The sequence below is a fragment of the Octopus bimaculoides genome, chromosome 2, assembly GCF_046866305.1.
Source record: "Octopus bimaculoides isolate indiv1 chromosome 2, ASM4686630v1, whole genome shotgun sequence".
NCBI lineage: Eukaryota > Metazoa > Mollusca > Cephalopoda > Octopoda > Octopodidae > Octopus > Octopus bimaculoides.
Genome location: NC_142929.1, coordinates 185,391,686 through 185,416,685, shown reverse-complemented (window position 1 = coordinate 185,416,685; position 25,000 = coordinate 185,391,686). Strand labels below are relative to the sequence as shown.

General features: G+C 37.4%; 1 protein-coding gene across 9 annotated transcripts in view; it reads left to right on the top strand.

Annotated features, from left to right (window-relative positions):
* The window catches only part of LOC106881487 (uncharacterized), a 378,451-nt gene that overhangs the window by 138,365 nt on the left and 215,086 nt on the right, over positions 1 to 25,000 (top strand). For all 9 annotated transcript variants that reach the window (XM_089348179.1, XM_089348176.1, XM_089348175.1 and 6 more), the window contains one exon: positions 14,128 to 14,268. In XM_089348179.1, the coding sequence (XP_089204305.1) occupies positions 14,128 to 14,268 (141 nt within the window). The remainder of the gene's footprint in view (positions 1 to 14,127; positions 14,269 to 25,000) is intronic.

Sequence of the window (25,000 nt, the reverse complement as noted above, 5' to 3'; positions counted from 1 at the left end):
TGGTTTAACAGAAACTGGTCAGCTGAAGAACTGCCCAGGTTCCATGTCTGTTATGGCATGGTTTCTATGGCTGGATGCCCTTCCTATCACCAACTACTTTACAGAGTGTACTGGTTGCTTCTATGCAACACACATATATATAAAATTAGTTTACATCTGTGTCTCAGTGCTGATGATTAATGGTGTAGATAATTTGTACCATTATTTACTAACATAACATTTGGGGTTAATGTCAGTGTTGTCCCTAGTGCCAGTACTTACCAAAATGCAACTGGACAAGAAAAGAGCCTTTACATTGCTGTTTGGTCTGCTAGAAATAGCTGTCAAGTCACAGATCACAGCTTGTCATTTTGAAACATGGAAAGATATATTGAATAATGTAGTCATAAATACACTATACATAGAAGTAAGATGTGATTGTCATAGTTAGAATGTCTTGGACAATGGTTTGGTTTCCTCAATCAACTACAATAATCACTGATGTTCTTGTTGGTGTTCACATCATAACCGATGGTTTTCAGGATACTTAGCCTTTCTCACTCATTCTTTGTGAAAAAGTGCCACACCCTAACAGTTGAGGGAACCCGTGGAAGAGGTAGGCCCAGGAAGACCTGGGCTGAGGTGGTGAGGCAAGACCTTCGTACATTGGGCCTCACCGAGGCGATGACTACGGACCGAGACCTTTGGAAATGGGCTGTGCGTGAGAAGACCCGGCAAGCCAAGTAAGATCGTTGCCAGTGCCCCTGGACTGGTTCTTGTGCGGGTGGCACATGAGATGCACCATTTTGAGCGTGGCCGTTGCCAGTACCGCCTGACTGGCTCCTGTAGGATTTTCGAGCGAGATCGTTGCCAGTGCCCCTGGACTGGCTTGTGCGGGTGGCACATAAAAGACACCATTTCGAGCGTGGCCGTTTTCGTGCGGGTGACACGTAAAAGCACCCACTACACTCTCTGAGTGGTTGGCGTTAGGAAGGGCATCCAGCTGTAGAAACTCTGCCAAATCAGACTGGAGCCTGGTGTTGCCATCCGGTTTCACCAGTCCTCAGTCAAATCGTCCAACCCATGCTAGCATGGAAAGCGGACGTTAAACGATGATGATGATGATGATGATGATACTCACACTCATTTAAAGTTCAACTCATGTCATATGACTCCCGAAACAAATCAATGCTTCCCAACAGCCCTTGTGTCATGTGATCTATGAGGCATGTCAAAGGTCTCAGACAGCTCCTATGTCATGTGAGTCTGTGTCAAAGCACTCTGCGAATATGGTCATATTCTCTCTGTTCCAATATTCGTTCAATATCAAAGAAGCTTTTGGTAATCCAGAGGGTTTGATTTATAGGCCTAATGTATAGCAACAGTCCTACAATGTGTCCAAGTCATGTTGGTGTTTAGCATCGGTCTCACAACAATGGAATAATTTATATTTTCTCCTCCCAGACAATGTTGCATAGCTTTTCTACTGTCTTTTTAATTCTAAAAAATAACTTCTGACAATGGTTTTCTACAAAAGTTGAAGCTTGGTGAAAAGAGAGAGTTTGACGTTTCGAGCATAGCTCTTCATCGGTAAGGAGAAAGGGAAAAGTCCAAAGAAGGGAAAGAAATCACCAACAGCATGTGTATAACTACATTGCTGAGCTATATATATATATATATATATATATATATATATATATATATATATATATATATATATATATATATACTTATATAGCCTAACATTGAAGGAGAGAGAACAATGATTTCTTAATAAATGATATAAGCAATCCTTTGTAGCTGTCACTCCACATCTGATGTAGGCAAATAATCATTCTCAAGGCTTTGCCCGATCTAAGAATATCGGAGAAGACACTTGTTTAAGATGTTGTACAGTAAGATTGAAACTTAAGATCATGCGATTTCAAAGAAAAGTTCTTAATCATGAGTGTGCCAGCAGCCATTCTTCTAAAAAAAAGAAATACTAGTTTATGTAATCGTTTATATAAAAACAAAGATGAGGTGGCCATGACTGGAGCACCTCTGATTATAGTCATATGCATTCTGGTCTGTCTTGGGATTTTAACAGTTGTATGTTGTAGTATATTCTAAAGCAGAAGGATCTTCCCTTTGGACAATACTGAGATAAAGTGACAGTGAAAGACATAACAGTAAGGACACTATGACATGTCAGTACCAAGCTGGTTGTAATTGTCTCTCGGTGACCTAATTAAGGAAAGTAACCTCTTATGACAAGTCTTATCACAACCTTTATCTAATTACATATATTCTGTTACTTGCCTTGGTTTTATATTTTTTGTTGTTTTTCTGTCATGATGTAAGGGGTCAACCTCATGGCTGGCTAGCGTCATGTATGTTGGTCAATACGTGTACAATATATATAAATATATATATATATATATATACAGAGAGAGAGAGAGAGAGAGAGAGAGAGAGAGAGCAATGTTTGTGCAATGATATAAGCGATCCTTGTGGCTATCACTGCATGTCTGATGTAGACAGCACACAAAAGTCTGGTAGCAAGACAGTCAACAAAAATAGTGTTCTCCCGCATAGCAGTGATAGAAGGGTGGTTGTGGCCTACTGTATAGTAGTGATGGAAAAGGGGAAGGTTCTCTCCTCTGTACTGAAGTGGAGAGGGGTTAAAAGAAGTAGAGCGAGAGAGAGAGAGAGAGAGAGAGAGAGAGAGATTCTGGTAATGGTGCTGCTGGAGGTGAACACCACTATTGATTGATTCTGATTGTGTTTGAGGATGTGTGTGTGTGTGTATTGATCCATTCTGGTAGGGAAAGCAGCACCACAATAGCACAGTGTCTGCTGCATCCTGCTGCCACCCTGACACCACCACCACCACCACCACCACCACCCTGCACTGTGGGGAGGGGTAATGGCGGCGGTGGTGGTGGTGGTGATTGTAGTTGGAGAGATACATTCTAGTCTTTGGAATTACCTCTTCTCAATCTGCTCTGTCAACGGTTTACCAATGTTGATTATTAAGGGTCAACTTGTCCTTCCTCCTCTAGTTTAAGGTCAACTTTAGCCATGACACCAATTCTTCTAAACAATATGTGTTTTGACAGATTGTTCTCACTGACTTCTCAATTCATGCAAATTTCATTCTGTTGTACTTTCCTCCTCCTCCTCCTCCTCCCCGCCCCTGCTCCTACCACACTCAATTTCTTTCAATGTATGTATATATCTGTGTGTGTGTGTGTAAAATTATGTCAGATAAACATAATTGGAAACTAATTCATCATTAGACAGCTTGAAGTATTACACATAGTGTGACACTGAGTTATAATGCAGCTTCAACTTCAAATGGGAAAAAAATAATCTTTACTAAATGTATTAGTCTTCTTTCAGCTTTTTGTTCTGTTTACCACAGCAAACTAAATATGTATTAATTAAACACACATCATCATCATCATCATTTAACTTCCATCTTCCATGCTGGCATGTGCTGGACATATGTATATAATATACACACACAAACACATTATGAATGACTAAGAACAAAAGTTACATAATCACTTTCATTAGCTTACAGCCGTTTCTGCTATAAGAAGCTTGTGTTCAGAGCTGAGTGCTTGTGTGATGTCTCTTAACTTCCTTAAGCCATTTAAATGAAACATAAAACGTGTATGAAGCAAATGAAAAACGATTATGTGACTCCTGTTCTGTTATCATTTATTAATTGATAAAATCAAAATCTGGCCTGGCCTTAACTGTCATGAAGAAGCTTAACACCACATGGATAAGCATTTCCATCAATGTTCTCATGAAGCTCAAACTGTACAAGTCTGTAGCAATCTCCATCCATCTTTATGTACTGATATAAAAGCTGGATACGCACACAGCTTACATGGAAAAAAGAATCTAAGCATTTGATCTTTAGAAGGCTGCAATGAATGTCATCCATAGAGTACCAGACAACTAGCAACTTTGCTTTGGTACTGTGAAAAACTGAAAACTTGCTGGGCATGGCCAGGTAACCTTTTGCAACTCTGTCCAAGACATTGTCCCTAGTACAGTTGAAGGATGACAAAGAAGAGGCAGAGAAAGAAGTCCTGGACTAATAACATCAAAGACTGGGCAGATCTCAACACTGGTGGTCCTTCTGCATTTGGTGGAGGACAACTCTCAGTAGCAATTACTGACTACCAAAGTGCCAGAATGTTTGGAATTAACTGCAAATGCTAGTCCCATGAAGATGGCCATGATAATGATGATATAATATATCTGTGTGTGTGTATGTATACAATGGACATTAAATGATGATGTAGCTATGTGGTAAGAAGCTTGCTTCCCAACCACATGGTTCTGGGTTCAGTCCCACTTCATGGCACCTTGCGCAAGTGTCTTCTACTATAGACTTGGGCCAACCAAAGCCTTGAGTGGATTTGGTAGACGGAAACTGAAAGAAGCCTGTCGTATATATATGTATGTGTGTGTGTGTGTGTCTGTGTCTGTGTGTGTGTGTCTGTGTCTGTGTCTGTGTGTGTGTGTCTGTGTCTGTGTTTGCCCCCCTCCATCGCTTGACAACCGATGTTGGTGTGTTTACGTCCCCATAACTTAGCAGTTTGGCAAAAGAGACCAATCGAATAAGTGCTAGGCTTACAAAGAAGAAGTCCTGGGGTTGATTTGTTCGACTAAAGTTGGTGCTCCAGCATGGCCGCAGTCAAATGACTGAAACAAATAAAAGAATAAAAGAATGTATATATTTAAATCTTTTATAGTTTATCTTTTATTTGTTTCTATATATATTAAACTGTGGCCATGCTGGGGCACTGCATTGCAGAAGTTTTTATCAAACGAATAGTCCCAAGTACTTATTTTTTTTTAAAGCCTGGTGCTTATTCTATCAGTCTCTTTTCCTGAAACACCAAGTTACTGAACCACTCAGTTACAAGGATGTAAACACACCATCACCGGCTGTCAAGTAGGGATGGGGCACCAACACAAAAACACTTGTGCGTGCACACACACACGCGCACCTTTAAATGGGTTCTTTCAGTTTCTATCTACCAAATCCACTCACAAGACTCGTTGGCCCAAGGCAAAACTAGAAGACACTTGCCTAAGGTGCAATGCAGTGAGACTGAATCCAGAACCATGTGGTTAAGAAAAGCAAACTTCTTAACCCACAACCACAGCTGTGTGTGTGTGTGTATATATATATACATTGGTACAATTTTAGTTCATGTAGGCGAGATATTTGATCGCAGAGATTGTGCAACAACTCAACCCCAAGTCAGTTGGTATGCGAGTTAAACAAACAGGAAGAGCAGCATCAAATACACACCATGAAGAAAATATGGAATATTTATCGCAATTTCAGAGTGTACCAGCTATCACTACCTCAAAGAAAGAGAAAAAATACATAACAATTTTTACATGTGTGTGTGTGTGTATGTGTGTGTGTGTGTGTGTGTGTGTGTGTGTGTGTCTGGTGTTGCTATTAATTTCTTTACAGTTTTGTTTCATGCAACCGCGATATTGTCTGTTGTTTACCTACCGAAGGTTACAATGCGCGATATGATAAAACCGAAAAACCACATGCTGTACTCTCTTGTAGTGGGGTTAGTTGCACTTCCCTATCCTCTCCCCTTACATATATATATATATATATATATATATATATAGATATATATATATATATATAAGTCTCACCAAAGTTAACCACACATTACTATTAGGTATGAGGAAATAATTAGGCTTACTTAAACACATTATGTGTGTTTATATGAATGCACACACGTATTTGTATATTCCTTGTCTTTCAAACTACGATTACTACCACCAGCATCAACATCACACCGTATGTAATCATACTGTGACTGACTTCCAATCATTGTTTAATAAACCCAAACAGGGAACAATATCGATAGTAAGGGGAGAGGGGAAGTGGAGAGTGGAGGTAGTAAGGAACAGAGAGGGCGTAACCAAGGAGAGAAGAAGAGATAACGATATCTAATATATATATATATATATATATATATATATATATATGTGTGTGTGTGTGTGTATATATATAATAGTGTGTTCTTTATATATGTTCATGCACATATATACACACAACTCTCTGTATGTGTGTGTGTATCTTTCCTTATATCATGAATCTGTGTGTGTATAGCTATATATCATATATGATAAACTAGTTGTAAGTCTATGTTAATGCATGTATCATCTTCATATGTATTTATATGTATGTGTGTGTTTATACTGTATATGTATACTTGTGAGTGTGCATATGCGTTTATATACATGTGTGCTTTTATGTATTTGCATATATATATAGATATATAATATATATATGATATATATATATATATAAATGTATACATACACATATATTTGCACATATGCATGTTATCTGCACATTGAGTGCATGTGTATGTCTAGCTATCAAAATACATGCATAGCTATATGCAAGCATGTAGGTATGTGTAAATATGCATATGCATCTCTCTCTCCCCTCCACACTCATGCATACATGTATACGTACATACATACATACATTCATATATATGCATGTATACATATATTCATGTATACATATATGTATGTATACTTATATGTATATATATATATATATATATATATATATGTGTGTGTTTATGTATATATATATACATATATATATATATATATATATATGGAACTGTATGTATAAATATATATATATATATGTTATATGAAGTATGTATGTGTGTGAATGTACGGGGCTGGGTGTGGAGTGCTCCTAAACAGAATCTGTGTAATCAATTATGTATGGAATTCTCATTATCACAAACTTTACTGTAATCCATTAACTGATTGCTGGGGATTCATAATGTGGCCTTTAGGGAGCTGAAAATAATAACCAAATATATCTAACAAAAAAATAACAACAGCAGCCATAACACTATTGCTAACAACAACAACAGCCACAACAACAGCAGCAACCAGAACAACATTAAGTTAAATGCATATACATGGACTTTCATTTTGAAGAAAAAAATGTTATGGTTGAATTTGTGTAGATAAACATAGAAGCGAGTTGTTTTGCTTAACTACCATTAAAGTTTAATTATTTTTCTTTCAACAAATTTATGTTGTAAATTATAAGATCATTGCAATGTTTGCCTGTTCCCCTTCATTAACACTCTCCAGGCTGTGTGTCTACTATTTCTGTGTCTCCCTCTTCAATGTACATTCTTTTCCTATCTTCATCAACATGACTTTTCTCTCTCTCTCTCTCTCTCTCTCTCTCTCTCTCCCCTCCCACTCATTCTCTCCCTTTTTTGTGTTCTTTTGTAAAATGAGATCCACTTGTAGATAGATGTAGGCATTGCCTTTTATTCTCTTAACATTTCCGAAACTACATTAAGCAGACTTGGATATTTAATTAGAGCCGGTGCCAAGTTGTTGTTGCTGTTGTTCTTGTCATTGTTTTTGACTCTCCAAGAGCTGTTTATATTCTTCTGCGAACACTTCACACAGTCCCTTCCGCATTACACTGACACTCTACAGAAAACTGGAGGCGCAATGGCCCAGTGGTTAGGGCAGCAGACTCGCGGTCATAGGATCGCGGTTTTGATTCCCAGACCGGGTGTTGCGAGTGTTTATTGAGCGAAAACACCTAAAGCTCCACGAGGCTCCGGCAGGGTATGGTGGCGAACCCTGCTGTATTCTTTCACCACAACTTTCTCTCACTCTTACTTCCTGTTTCTGTTGTGCCTGTAATTCAAATGGTCAGCCTTGTCACACTGTGTCACGCTGAATATCCCTGAGAACTACATTAAGGGTACGTGTCTGTGGAGTGCTCAGCCACTTGCACGTTAATTTCACGAGCAGGCTGTTCCGTTGATCAGATCAGCTGGAACCCTCGACGTCGTAAGCGACGGAGTGCCAACAACAACAACAGAAAACTATTTCTCTGTTCAGTAAGGGATGATGTATATAGCTTCTGCATGTAGAGACGGGACTGTTGAATTGCTTGGATGTTGGATTTTCAAATTGTAGATCACAGGTTCAAATCTACTGCTGAGATTTCATGGTATTTCTTGAGTTGTACTCATTGTTCTTTGACACCAGTTCACCTGATTAACACAAGATTTGACTCAAGATCCAAAGGGAAATTTAACCCTAATCCAGTTAAACCATGAAACTATGGGTTAATAATTGTCCTTTAAACCTTGAGGGGTTACATACATGCACATATGCTTGATGACTGTTCTACCAGTTGGCCGATCATGACCGTCACTGACAAATTGACTTCCATCCAGCCAGCCAGTCAGCCGGCCAGCCATCTCTGTTGATTTACTGAAAAGCAATAAATTACAGAACTCAGTATGTAAGTGTAGAGTACAGTCAGAAACACTGAAGTCATTGTCACTCTTCTTCTTGTTAAAGTATAATAAATGTGTATTCCACAAAAATTTATTCAGTAATTCTTCAGTTTAATGTTAAAATGTGTTAAAACACACACACACACACACACACACACATATATATGCACACATATTTTACACACACACACACACACACACATCAACAGTAGAGAGCAGCTGTCATATTTCATTTCATAATGGCTACCTCTGAAGAGCACAGGGTTACATAAATCGGATTGTTACCTAACACTCCATTGAACCCCTAGTGTGAAACCGATTGGTAATATTAACCATAATGGATATATAATACTATACACTTTGATTATTATTATAATATATATATATATGGTTGCTATTATGTAAAAGTTCCATAAGTTCAAAACATTGCTTTTTTCAGAAAATGAAAAAGTAGTTTCACCATTCCATGGCAAAACCGTTTTACTACATTTTGACAATTTTTTGATATCTTGGCATCTGAAGCAGCTGGAGATACGATAGTTTGACCAAAAGAACCGGCTATTGCAAGCAAAAATGAATATTGAAACAAAAAATGCATTTGGCCAAATTTGGTCATATGACAGTTTAACATTATAGCTACAACACACACACACATAACAAAGAGGTGCTGGCCAGAGATAGAAGATTCTCTTCTCTCAAATGTTTCATGTAACTTTCCTTATAGGCATTGTAATATATCACATTGTGCTCTGTGCTTTGCAATGAATAATTTACTCTGTATGTCATAGTTATATCAAGCTGGTTGGGATTTGTCTAACTCAATCACTTCATCTATTACGATCCTGCATAGCATTTGAAAGATCAACCAGGCAACATCCAATCTTCACACAAAGCTGGTGGAACGGAAATATTTTGCTGGACGGTTGATGTGTGTCTTATCCATGCTGGAGTATCTTTAGGAGTATGTTACTAACGAAGTCCAACTTACCTCTCCAGTAATATTCTGTGAAATGCATGCACCTCTCTCGTTAGCGATTGCAAGATGACTGCTGTACAGTTTGTGCTTGGTTAGATATTTTTTCTCTCCAGATATTCAGAATAGCCTGTAATGTGCAGCAGTAAGCACTGTGAAGCTCTATCTTTAGGTATTTGGTGATTAACTTAAAGATTGGACCCAGACAAGAGCACTTTTTAGCATTTATTCTTTTACTTCTTTTAGTCATTAGACTAAAGCCATGCTGGGGCACCACCTTCAAGAATTTTGTAGTCAAATGAATCGACCCGAGTTGATTTTTTTTTAAAGCCTGGTACTTATTCTATTTGTTTCTGTTGCCGAACCACTAGGTTATGGGGACTTAAACACACCAACGCTGGATGTCAAACAGTAGTGGGGGACACAGACAGAAAGACATATGCACACACATAAACCTACACACACACACAAACATATACACTCACAAGCACAAACGCACGCACATGATGGACTTCTTTCAGTTTCCTTCTTCCAAATCCAGTGATGCTATTGCGGCATAGGAGAAACTTCTCTTAAGCCCATCTGGTAGTGGTGACTTCCTCGTTGACATTATGATAGTCATAGAAACATTGTATGTGACCTTGTTTGTAGTAATAAACGCGCGTTGAGATATAACGTTTGTATCAACGGTAGAGATACTATGACATGTCGCAGTCAGTCATAGACGTACTGAGATATGTCATAGTCAATGATAAATACTCTGTGATATACTGGGGTCTCTTTACTCCAGAGTTGTTGGATTCAGGTTTGGTTGGGGGTTTTGTCTCAAATTCTTTACGTCTCATTGATAAATAAATATATATTAGAATGCATGAACCTCTCATCATCTCAGTTCCAACTCTATAACTAACCACAAGAAGTTTTCATGCCTGATTACGCAAACCTTATGGTTAGAAAGGCATGAATTTCACAGATTCACACTTTAACTTATATGTGTAAGAAATAAATTTTTAAAATCATCTTTTCAATTTTAGAAAATAAATGTTTGTACGTTTATTTTTTCTGCTGTTTACGTGTGTAAAATAATAACGTTTTTGTTCTGTTTTCAAATTAGGATTGGTGTAATTTTATGTATGAAAGACCATTAGTGTAATTTTATGTATGAAATACCATTAGTGTTATAATTTTTACAATAGAAGCCATGCCTGTTGTGACTTAATTAACTTAATTATGCTTCATATCGATTTTATTAGGTTTTCCATTGATTGACTTAATATGTTGTGAAATCACATTGGTGATGCCTCATTATGCAAAATATAACTAAGTAATGAATAAAAAACACAAATAAAAAACGTGTAACCATAACAACACAAATGGTTTTTCTTTTGTGATCTTTTGCTGGATAAAATTTTAAGTGTTACTTTAGACACGTAAATAGCAAAAATTTCAATATTTTCTCGCTCTCTATCTTATTGTTCTTTTCAAATATGGCCTCATATTCAACACTGTTTCTCAGCCTTGATAACTATTTTCAAATCAAATTTTATTTAGTTTAGCTCGGGTTTATTGTCATTTTGGATATGTTATGTTAGCATGAGAAAGACAGACTCGAAGAGTGTAGAGAAAGAGGTTGCGATTGGGCTATTTAAACCACTGATGAAGAGAGGCCTTGTAAATTTATTTGATGTTTTTTTGTTTTTTTTTACTTTTGTGGGGGAGAGAAAATTACTGTGATGGTGTATATAGTGTAAATGTGGATGGATGAGAGATGCTAAGTGGAAAACTTCCATGTGGTGATGGTGGAAGATAAAGTATGTTTCTTGTGATGATGTGATGATTGAAGGGCTCTGTAATTGAGACCACAACATAGGGGTGTTGGGATGAAGTTGCAACGGAATTTAATTATAACTGCGACACAGTAAAGGGACCAGGGAGGAAGTGATTAGATGAAGGACTTTGTTTTTGCAATTTTTGGTGCAGGATTCATACATTTAGGAACACAGCCATTTTAATAGGAAATAATGGGCATAAGATGATAACAGCGACAACAATAATGTGATTATATCATTATACCAGTGGGGTACATTGAATGTTTGTGCCAGCAAAATAAAAACAGTTATAACAATTAATACATATCAGTTATTAAGCATAGATTTAATTGACATTAATTAATGCAATATGTTAGTGTGATTACAGTAATATAATTATTCAAACAAAGTAAACATCATACACACACCACTTCTTTTTCTATTGATATCTTTAAAATCTGCGGCTATACACCCTGCTGTGGTGCATATGCTCACACATGCTGCTATTTAAACCCTGTTCCATTAAACACCTAAACACCCTAAATATTCCCCTCGTTTTATAGTTAATGACATGTTTATTGGACAGCAGGGTATGTAATTGCTGAAAGGTAATTAACAAATTAGAATAATTACTGATGTCACACTCATATGTGATATCTTACATTCTGTGACTGTTGAAAGTCTACAGTTTGGGGAATCAAAATCCTTGTTGTTATTTAGTCCTAGGCTGAAATTGATTTAACAAGCCTGTCATCAAAGATATTCCAGATATGACCATCCTGTCTTTTATACAGACATAGGACATCATTGTTCAATGTATCTTCCATTTCATTGAATAGTTTGGTTTAAGGCAACGAGCTGACAGGATGCCTTGTAGCATTTCTTCCTGCCTTACGTTCTGGGTTCATATTCAAGGTTGACTTTGCCTATAATCCTTTCATTTGGTTTGAGTTGAGGGTTGTTTGACAGTTTGATCAAGCAGATTGAATGACTACATAGACTCCTTAGTTTACCCAAACCCTCCCATCTCCACCACTTCTTTTAGTTGTACACTACAAACCAATTGATTCAATACTAGCTACTGAGACTACAATTCCTGATATCATATTTCAAGTCTTGGTTGTGAACTGTTAAGTAGTTCTAATGTTTATCTGTATGTTGTTGTTGGCACTCCGTCGCTTACGACGTCGAGGGTTCCAGTTGATCCGATTAACGGAACAGCCTGCTTGTGAAATTAACGTGCAAGTGGCTGAGCACTCCACAGACACGTGTACCCTTAACGTAGTTCTCGGGGATATTCAGCGTGACACAGTGTGACAAGGCTGACCCTTTGAATTACAGGCACAACAGAAACAGGAAGTAAGATTGAGAGAAAGTTGTGGTGAAAGAGTACAGCAGGGTTCTCCACCATCCCCTGCCGGAGCCTCGTGGAGCTTTAGGTGTTTTCACTCAATAAACACTCGCAACGCCCGGTCTGGGAATTGAAACCGCTATCCTATGACCGCGAGTCCGCTGCTCTAACCACTGGGCCATTGCGCCTCTTTATCTGTATGAAGTCAGAGACATTGTGTGTCTTTGCATAGATCAAGGTTTAGACAATCTTGTGTTCACCAGCATCGTCCTAATTCTGGAGAAATACAACTAAAACCTTCAAAGATACACCTTCTCCTGGATTTTACCAACACTGGAGATCTCTCTTGGCAAACTTATACCCCACAACTTAGTAAAAACTGCATGGATAGAGGCATAAAAACAATCTACTTATATAGATTGTATAAAGAGCATGGTTCAAAACTCAAAGAATGCTATTGAACATGGTAGGCATCAGAAAAGGGCTGCAGGGTACAATGGCTAAAATGTGAAAGTAATATTCACGATGAGGACATTAGTCCAAAACATGTCAGTCATAGTATATTATAATCTTACATGACATGGAAGTCAATGAAAATATAAGTTTTGGGTACAGCAAGTTTTTGGGAATTTAATGATTATGCAATATTGGAGATGCTTGATAAATTCTTACAACGATTTTATCCTGTTATTGAATTATATATGGCGTTAGGAAAGGCATCCAGCTGTAGAAACTCTGCCAAATTTAGATTGGAGCCTGGTGTTGTCATCTGGTTTCACCAGTCCTCAGTCAAGTCGTCCAACCCATGCTAGCATGGAAAGCGGACGTTAAACGATGATGATGATGATGATGATGATGATGATATATATATATATACATATATATATATATATATATATATATATATATATATATATATATATATATATATATATATATATATCTGTATATATATGTATGTATTTATATATATGTATGTGTGTATATATGTGTGGGTGTATGTGTATATATATATATATGAACGTGTGTCTCTTCCTGCATTCACCACTCATAACATTTCCCATTATCCTCATCTATATCCATCTCCCACTCACCTCCTGCACATCTACGAACTTATCCACCCACACCATTTCTCTTACATTCACCTTCTTGTAACTTAAGGATATTCCCTGACACATCTTCACCGCCATCCTCTTTCTCTTCTAACTGGGGTAACCACATATCTCCACTAGAGTATGGCATCTATTCTGTCCCTCTATCTTACTTTAACCTCATCTCCTGGTACAAACCCACCTCCTTCAATACTATTCTCCCCTCTTCAGTTAAGAGGTCTTGTCTTGCAAGTTAGTTGGCGACCTTACTTGTGCCAAGCCATGTAAAAAGCACCCAGTACACTCTGTAAAATAAATGGCATTTGGAAGGGCATCCAGCCATAGAAACCATGCTAAAGCAGATAATTGAGGCTGGTTCTGTCCTTTGGCTCATAAGCTCTTGTTGAACCATCCAACCCATACCAGCATTGAAAATGGATTTTAAATAATAATGATGATATAATAAACCCTCCATTGATTAATACAAACTCATGTGTACGTATAAACCCCTCCACTTTGCCATACCAATATGTGTTTCTGAGTACTTATAATCGGTTGTTTTGTCTATCTGCAGGACCAGTCATGTACACGGAGTAGTCTTATGGCCTTAGCTGTTAAATACGCCGGGGAATTGAACACTCATGTTGAGGATGTCTTTGACCGACTCGACGAATTACGCTGGTGGAAAATTACCAAAGATTCTGATAGTTTATCGGTAAGTAACTAAAAGCTATCTTTTTATGTTTTTCTCTCTTTATATATATATATATATATGTGTGTGTGTGTGTGTGTGTGTGTGAGTCTTATTGTCATTCTCTCTCTGTTATAAATGTAAATATTTGTTACTCTCTCCCTTTCTGTTATGTATCCATCTTTCTGGCTGAGTTCTATCTATCTATCTATCTATCTGTCTGTCTGTCTGTCTGTCTGTCTGTCTGTCTGACTGTCTATCTGTGTATATATCTGTCTGTGTCTGTCTGTATCTCTATCTCTTTATCTTCTATCTGTCTCTCTCTATCTGTATATCTGTTTTTATTCCCCCCCCCCTATATTTTCACATGTCTGTCTGTTTGTTTCAACCCCTTTCTTTGCCCCTTCCCCTCTGCCTTTTCATGTTTTTTTTTTCTAGAATTTTCTGAGAATTAGCAATCTGTCTATTCATGTGTTTATTTCTGGATTGAATGTTTTAGTTCATTTGGGATTTGTACATTTTTCTTGTGAAACTCACCACATAGATACATGTACATGCACACACACACACACACACACACACACGCACATGAACACATATGGGTCAAACATGACCTCAGTCAATAATTCAATAATGAACCAATATTATATTTCCTTTATCTTACACTATATATATATATATATATATATGTATATATATATATATATATATATATATATATATATATATATATATATATATATATATGTATGTATATATGTATATATATATATATATATACACATACACACATATTTACACACACACATACACACACTCACACATATATACATATGCACATTAAAATGTGGTTATAACTGTGACATAGCATAAAAACACAAGTTATAGCAAACAAACGATCACATTGTGCTTTCTTCTCTTGCTGATGGTTCATGTAATATGTGTGTTCTTTCTTTTTGATCCTGTGATACAGTGTGCCATTTGCTAAGTACATATGTCCTTATCTCTTTCTTTTTGTAATGTAAAGTTATCAGATTAGGCTAGAAGTTGCCAATTATGCCGCTTTTCAGAATTATGTGTTACGAATTTATTCATTTTTTTCATTTCGGGCTGCTTGCTCCTACTTTAGAATTTTAATATATAAAAACAAGTATAATATCAGATATGTTAAATTATCAACTAAGTTTTCTAGAATTGACTTTGAGGTAATCCATACCCTGTGTACGAATTTATATGAATCCCATCTTGTATGTAAATGTGTGTGTGTGTGTATAAAAGTATGTATGTCTGTTTGTATATTTATGTGTGTATCTATGTGAAAGTGTACATTCTCTGAAAAGTTGGTGACATTTATTACCGTTTCCTTCTCAACAAATTGTCCAGTAGCTCTGTGCTTTTGAATATTAGTGGAATGAAATCTCTGTTACTTGAAAAACAAGTAAAGGTTGGCGACAGGGAAGGCATCTGGTTGTGAGACAGGTATAAATGAATGAATGAATGAATATATTAATTTTTCTTGAAAAATTTCCATTTTGGATTACTTTCATAACAAATCATTGTCTGTCTGTTTGTCTGTCTCCCCCCCCTCTCTCTCTCCTCTCTCTTTCTCTCTCTCTCTCTCTCTCTCTCTCTCTCTCTCTCTCTGCATCTCCATGTCAATATATGATGTGCTATTTAACCAGGTATGGCTGTATGGTTTAGAAGTTTGTTTTGCAACCACATTGGTCTCCCATAGCCTCAAGATGGCTGAAACTATGTAAAGGTGTGGCATATTATACATGCAAACATAACTATGTACATCCATCTATACATATATGCTCACACACACATAAATGTGTATATTTGTGTACACACACACACACACACATGCACATATGGAAATCTTTGAAAGATGTACGCATAAGTTAAATACTGAAAAAAAAAAAATCCTGACAAATCAGTGCACTTGGACAAAAATACCTTGTGGTATTGTTATATTGGGTTTTCCAGAGTTACACAAACACCCTTTTGTTACTCTCACCACTGTAAATATAATGAACCAGTTGGAAATCTATAACTACTGATGAAGTTATTGTTTCAACAATACATTATATAAAATTACTCTCACTCACTCTCTCTCTCTCTCTCTTCTCTCTAGTTACATCTATCACACTCACACTCCCTCCTGCTCTTTTTTCTCACGCTTTTATGTTTTTTTTTATAGTTTCTGAACACACACTCACTCATCCATACCATAATCATCATCATTTAATGTCTAGCTTCCATGCTGGCAATAATTGGGTGGGTTAACCTCTTTTCGTTACCGTATTTATTTTGAGACGCTCTGGGTTTCTTTCAATTAATTTTGAATATAACAAAGAATTTAGTAAAATAACTTAGTTTAAAATTAAGCTGGTGTTAAGAACATAAATTGTGACTAAGTTTTGGTTGAAGATTTTAATTTGAAACCTATGAAAACAAAGCATTTGTACTACAAAGCCAGAGCCAGTTTCAGCCAGGTTGATACCGAAAGGGTTAAAGTGGCAAGCTGACTGAGATGGTAGGATATGATTTAAGGGAGATCTGGCTGCTATGTCTAGCTGCTGCAGTTGTTATTGGTTTTGTTATTGTTGCTGTAGTTGTCGTTGCTGTGGTTGTTGTTGTTATTTTCACTGTTGCTGGCTACTGCTGCAGTTGTTGTGAGCAAAAATCATACATTTCTAAAGTTTTATCCATTATGCACTAGCCCCCCCCCCTCTCTCTCTCTCCACACACACACACACACACACGAATTCACACTCACACATCTCCGTTTATCTGTACAATTTCCTGCTGACAGGTGACACAGGAAATTGTCAGCACACGGTAGTCCTTCCAACTGGTCTGCATCTCTCTTTTTCTGTCCTGCACAAACTCCACATCACCATGGCAACAAAATATTTTGATTTTTTAAAAATATCTGGAATGTTGCTGTTGTTTAGTCCTGATTAAACAGACATGTGATCAATGACATTCCACCCATGTCTTTCCAGATTACACTATCCATTTTCATAGGCATTTTCTCAAAAATGCTCCGAAGGCTCTTTAGAGGTTGTGGATAATTTCTGCTACCGAGGGGGACCTAATCAGCTCTGGCAGAGGATGCACGTAAAGTGTAATTGTTAGAATAAGAATAGGATGGAGAAAATTCAGAGAGCTTTTACCTCTGTTGGCAACCAATGGTCTCACTCTCCAAGTGAAAGGAAGATTGTATGATGCCTGTATACAAACAGCAATGCTACATGGTAGTGAGACATGAGCCCTGAATGCAGAAGACATGTGAAAGCTAGAGAGGACTGAAGCTGGTATTTCTCTGCTGGATCTACAATGTCAGTGTACATGTGTGACAGTGTTAGTGTTTGACTTAAGCCTTATGAGTGACTTTGGGTAAATGGAAACTGTTTTGGAATCTGTTGGATGGGTGGTTGGATGGTTTTTATAATTCAAAGCTCCAGCCTTGTAACCCACCATATTGTGTCAATTCAGGATAGAAGTGTCTGTGGAATTCTTAGCTATTCATGCTATAATACAAAATGCACTGTGCCTATAATTCAAGGATCCAGCTTCACCATCTATTGTGTCATTTTGGTTCAGCCTGATAATTACATTAAGGCTGCGTGATTTTAAGAAGCTCATTTTGCTACCATGTGGTTTTGTATTCACTCCCACTGTGCAGTACCTTGGGCTAGTGTCTTCTGTTGTAGCCCCATGCTGATCCATGCCTCATAAATGAATTTGATGGAACTGTGTGGAAGATCATCATTATCATCATTGTTATCATCACTGTCAACATTTAATGCCTGCTTTCCGTGCTGGTATGGGTAGGATTGTTTGACAAAGAACCAGCAAGCTGCAGGGCTGCATTGAGCTTCAGCATCATAATCTTTGGCATGGTGTCTATGGCTGGATGCCCTTCCTGATGCCAACCACTTTACAAAGTGTGCCAAATGCTTTTTTCATGCCACTGGCCCTAATGAGGCTGGTATGTAGCTTGGAAGACAGAGCTGAAGGAGATAAGAGGAAGATAGTGATGGTGTGCTAGAGCAAACTCTCAAGGAACAAGGTGAACACAAGAGAGGACGTAAGCAATGGGTCATGGGATGGGATGAGAGAATGAGTGCTTCCATAAGAGTGTGTGTATGTGTGTGTGTGTGTGTGTGTGTGTGTGTGTGTGTTTAACCATATCCTCCTACCTGTTGACGACCAGTGCCGGTCTGTTTATGTTCTCATAATTTAACGGTTCTACAAAAGAGGCCATATGAATAAGTAGTAGACTTGGAAATAAGCCTTAGGGTCGACGTGTTTGACTAAACCCTTCAAGGCCGCACCCCAACATGGCTGCAATCTAATGACTGAAGTAAGTTGTAGGAAAGATAAAAGAAACAAGATAATTAAATAAATTACAATAAAAGGCAATATCAGCAACTCAGATATCAAGTCTTGTTACACACTGTGTCACGCACTATGTAACACACTGTGCCATACACTGTCACACATTGTGTCATACACTATGTCACACACTGTGTCACACTGACTCTAACATTTTTGCTCTAATACTACAAGTAGGTAGTTCAGTTGATGAATAAAAAGGAATACTCATTGTTGAAATCAAAGGAGTATCTATTCAATGTTGTTGTTGTTGTTGTTACTGTGGTTGTTGCTGCTGCTAATGTTGTTGTTATTGTTGGTATTGTATTTTCCAATGGGTTACTGTTGTTAATAATTAGTTAACAAACAAGAAAATCAGTTTCCATATTGTCTGATGAGCTCAGCCCTCTTCAGAAACACTGGTTAGAAATATGTAATGTGTATATATATATATATGTGAGTGTATGTTTATTTGTATATCTGCGTTTGTATGACCGAGTGTGCATTTATATGCATGTGTTTACAACTGTGTGTATGTGTGCATGTATGTGTCTGCATATGTTTATTGTATGTGCATGTGTGCACACATGTATATTCATATGTTTGTGTGTTTGTGTATATGCATGTGTGTGTTTGTGTGTGTATGTGTATGTGAGACCAGTCTACCAGAGACAACTTCCTAATCAATAATACTCCAATTGCTATCAGTGCTGCCACCACCACCACAGCTACCGTTTTTGTTGTGTCAGAACACTTTACTGAGACAATGGTGATGCCAAGCCTCAATGCTTCTCTCTTTTACCAACTGACACAGTTCTTTCTCTTAGTATCCCTTCCTCCACCCACCTTCCATCCCATCCACCCTGACGTTCTGAAGAAAATGGTACAAATTGCCATCTCCCCACTTCTCCCCTGTTGCCAACCTCATCCCTATTAAATAATCAGCCCCAACACACGTCACTCAACCTGATAGAAATAACAGCCGTATTTCCCAGTTACCAACAAATCACTCCTGCTATTTTAAAAATGGAAGTACATCTTTTGAGAAGTGAAGTCCAAGGTACAAAATTTCGAAGAAAGATTGAATAATGATGATTGGAATAGCCTGATCATAGGTCTGTTCAGTCACTGCTGACCTGGGGTTAAATGCCACCACTACCCCCTCTGCCAAACACCACACCACCACCACCACCGCCACCACCACCACCACCATTAGTACCACTACAATTACCAACTATAAAATCATGACAAATATCACCACAACCACCACCATCATCCACCACAATCATCACTACCAGTACCACTTACGACAACTACCACAACCACAATCGTTACTATCAATTCCACTTACAAAACAATAGCCACATCAATTTTACTAGATTGGCACGATTTCTCTTTCTCTCACTAAATAACAACAGCAATAGTAAAAATAATAATGGTTTCAAATTTTGGCACAAGGCCAGTAATTTTAGCAATGGGGTTTAGTTGATTACATTGACCCCAGTGTTCAACCGGTACTTATTTTACTGACCCCCCACCCCCACACCAAAAGGATGAAAGGCAAAGCTGACCTTGGCAGAATGTGAGCTTAGAAGGTAAAGATGAATGAAACACTGCTAAGCATTTAATGACTCTTATGTCTTTATTGGCCACAAGGGGCTAAACATAGAGGGGACAAACAAGGACAGACAGAGAGATTAAGTCGATTACATTGACCCCAGTGCGTAACTGGTACTTAATTTATCAACCCCGAAAGGATGAAAGCAGGGTTGACCTAGCCAGAATTTGAATTCAGAACGTAATGGCAGACGAAATACCATTAAGCATTTCGCCCGGCGTGCTAACGATTCTGCCAGCTCACTGCCTTAACTGAGCTTGCTCTCACAGTTCACCTATAAACTGGAGAATAACAGCTAGAAGTAGACATTTACTTATCTTTAGTAGTCAGGATAAGTGTGAATGTGCGGGGTTCTTTGATTGGCTCTATGTGGTGGCCCTTCTTTTAGAATATTCTAATATACATAATATTTTGTTTTTTGTTCTTTCTTTTTTCAAAAATTCAATTTCATTGTAATCCATACACTTTTTGTAACCTGTCCTTATAAAGTTCCCCTCATCTTGTCTTTGTGACAATAAAAGAAAAGATTATTATTGTTATTATTATTTGGGTCAATAATGTTGATTAGTTCCCTCCTTCAAAATTGCTGGCCTTGTGCCTGAAATAGAAGCAATTATTATTTTTATTATCATTATTATTATTATTATTATTATTATTATTATTATTATTATTATTATTATTATTATTATTATTATTATTATTATTATTATTTATTATTATTATTATTATTATTATTATTATTATTGAGTGAGAGAGCAGTGCATGCCATCAAAGTGACACTGGGGTAAAATATACAAAACCCAGTATACCCATCTGATAAGGGTACACCAGGCACATGCATCACAACCATAGTGTGCAACATGGTGATCTCATATCAAGATAAACAGCACATGACCTTGCAGGTGGGGTCTAGTTAAAAATTTCTTCAGCTCAAATTGCCCATCCCGTTCAAAAGGTCCCTGAATAAGAGTTGTTTAAGGATGTTGAACGAAACACCCATGTTTCCAAAGGTGAATTATCCAAACTCCAAAGAATTCCTTTCAACACATGGCTATGATGCTTCCCCACTACTTCTGCTCATGATCAGAGATGCACATATCGTCAACCACCAAGGGACATGCTCAACTGGTTAAGGTCAAGCAACTGACAAGCAAATCTGTGATACTGACATGAATTTTTGCCGTAGCCCATCTTTTATACCAAGACAAAACAATGTACATGATAACACTTCCAATCAATTAAGATCAGAAGCCATGAGAGCCACTGCCTGGTACTGCATCAGGGCATTTGTAATTATTATTATTATTATTATTATTATTATTGTTTTTTTTTGAGCTAGTACAATTGTTAGGAAGCTTGACAAAATGCTAAATGGTATTTCTTTTGACATTGCATTCTGTGTTTAAATTCTGCTGAGGTCAACTTCACCTTTTGTCCTTTCGGGATTGATTAAAATAAGTACCAGTTGAGCCCTAAAATCAGTGTCATCAATCAGCCCCCCCCCCCTCTGCCAAATTTTCAGGCTTTGTGCATATAGTAGAATCAATTGTTGCATTCTAAGTTCAAATTCTGCTGAGGTCGACAGCTAAGGTGAACGAGCTGGCAGAATCATTAGCATGCTGGGCAAAATACTTAGTGGCATTTCATCTGTCCTTATGTTCTGAGTTCAAATTCTGTTGAGGTTGACTTTGCCTTTCATTCTTTCAGGGTCAATAAATCAACTTCCAGTGAAACACTGGGGTTGATGTAATCGACTAGTCTCCTCCCACCACATTTCAGGCTTTGTATCTTTAGTACAAAGGATTATTATCATTACTGAGTGAGAGAGCAGCACATGCCATCAAAATGACACTTAAGGGAATTGCTTGAGTTGCAGTATTTATTCAGCCTGCATTCTGGGTTCAAATCCTACTGATTTCAATCCTCCCAGGGTTGATAAAATAAAGTACCAGTCAAGTACTAGGGTCAATGTAGTTGGTTAACCCTTTCCTCTGAAAACTGTTGGTCTCAAGCCTATATTAGAAATAATAATTTTTATTACAAAATTGTCATGAGGACACAATCCCTCACTACCACACTACATGGCACCACTTCTGCTACTACATCACATACTACATAACCACTACCAGTACACTATACAACACTCCACACTACATAACTATGCTATGTCCTATACTAAATGTGGTTCTTCACACTACACTGATTCATTGAATATCCAGTGTTTGGGGCCAAAATGATAGCAAATTAAACCAGATGTAACAATACTAAGGATGAAGATGATGATGATCCTTCTCCTCTTCCTCCTCCTCATCATTGTGATCATCATCATCATCATCATCATCATCATCATCATGGTCCCATATGAATACACATTCTATGATTGTCTTTAAATGATTATCATGTTATCATGTGTGTATGTATTATTATGTGTGTGTTATGTTATTATCAATGTATTACCATATACGTATGTGTGTGTGTGTGAGTATGTGTATGCATGTATGTATGTACGTATGTATGTATGTGTGTGTGTGCATATGTGTATTTGTATGCATGTGTGTATGTGTTTGTGTGTATGTGTGTGTGCATGTATGTGTGTGTATTCATGTGTGATATTCATGATAAAATCAACGCTCCAGAATATCTCATCAGCTATTTCTTCTACTCTGAGAGTTTCGATGACTAACAACAACATGGGACTCACATCCATTCTAATTACACCATTCTAATTAAATCATTTTAATTATATATCCCTTTACATCCAAATCTGTGATATCTAAAAACAAACAGCTTCAGAGCAACTGTGGTTTAGAAAGAATGGAACTTTGGACATTTTTTGTCGTTGTTGTTATTGTTGTTGTTAGCGTATGTGTATGTGTGTGTGTGTGTGTGTGTCAGTTTTAAGGTGACCTTCTCTCGTGATTAATTCTATTTGATCAATGAGAAGAACTCCATCATAGTTTTCTGCTAGGCTTCTCTCCTTAGTTTCATGCTGATGTTGTTCATATCACATTGATATCATCATCAACACAGCCATCATCATTATTACCAGCACCACCATTTTCATTATCATCATCATTGCTTCAGTCATCATCATCATTAACTGCACACCACCACCACCATCACAACCACTGCCACCACACCATCATTGTCATTATAACCATCATCATAGCCAAAGTCATCATCACATGCAGCAGCAGCAGCAACAACACCACCACCACCATTGTCATTCTCATTGCCATTTTAATGCGCATATTTCTGTACAAGTACAGGCCAGATGATCTTCCATAGAACTAATTGCCTTGTACCATGGCTATTTGTCATCTCATCCCTGGGCCTAATCAACTAGAGATTTAAACTCCCTTTTTCTTCCTACATCTTCCTTAGTCTTACTCTGCCATTGATACCTTCTACAGTCAACATACAAACCCTTCTTCGCATATCACGTATTGTCCTTACTGGTCGTTATCAGAACAGGCCATTGTTACTATCTTGTATGTATTAGTTTTAGTTCCATTTACAGATAACTCTTTTTGAGCATGTTTGCATTTTTGAACATGTTTGCATTTAATTTAGAAGGAACGGTGTTGATTACATTTCCTGCCACAGCACAATCATTTATTCTTATATTCTGGAATAGTGGTTTGACAAATGATACTCTTGTGTTTTAGGTGATGTTGACTCTCACTCTCTCTCTCTCTCTCTCTCTCTTAAATTTACATGTCAACTGATGACTTCCTTCAAAAGTTGAAGGTAATCATTGATTACGCACCCTGCTATTGTATAATTATGTATTCTTATATCCTGTAGATAGGTTTATTCTTATATTCTGGATTAGCAATATGAAAAATGACAGTCTTATGTTTTATATCATATTGACTGACCCCCCCCCCCCCCCGCCACTCTCCTAAATTTACATGTCACCTGATGCTTCCTACAAAAGTCCACAATAATCATTGATTACACTCCCTGCAACTGTAGAATCCTTTATTCATATATATCCTGTAGAAAAACTTATTCTTTTATTCTGGAATAGCAATTTGATAAATGACACGCGTTTTAGATCATATTGACTCCCCCCTCTTAAATTTATATATTGCCTAATGACTTCCGACAAATGTCCAACGTATTAGGTTTTATCGGGGGGGGGGGGGGGGCAGGGAATATGAAAGAATGTGAACTTCATCATATTGTTTTTCTGGTGAATTATTGACATAAACCGTTGGAATAATTTGCTGGAATAATATTATTGTTATTTGGGTTTTTATGTCCGGGTTGTTGTCTTCATTTACTACTAATTACTCAACTCCAGAGGAGTAATACCTACTTTTACATATGGCAGAATGGTTTATCTGTCCCTATTTACTCAACTATTGAAGGATTGGTATATGGTTTTTGCAACTGGTTGGACGTCTTTTCTACCATCAAGTTGTGAACTATAACTCATCATTATCGTCATCGTCGTCGTCGTCATCATCATCAATGACTAATGAAGACTAAGGTTACATATTTTATTAAGTTATGCTTACCAAAGATTTATCTATCATCTGAAAAAATCATCAACATTCAATGTTTACATCTCACTGCCATTTCTCATCACATGTGCCATTCATGTTTTTAGGAGAGAAAGAGAGAGAGAGCAGGGAAGAGGGGGAGAGAGAGAGAGCGCAGAGAAGAGGGAGGGAGAGAGAGAGAGAGAGTTTACTACTACCCGATGTTATGCTACCTTCACTGTCTCTATATCTGTCAGGGCAC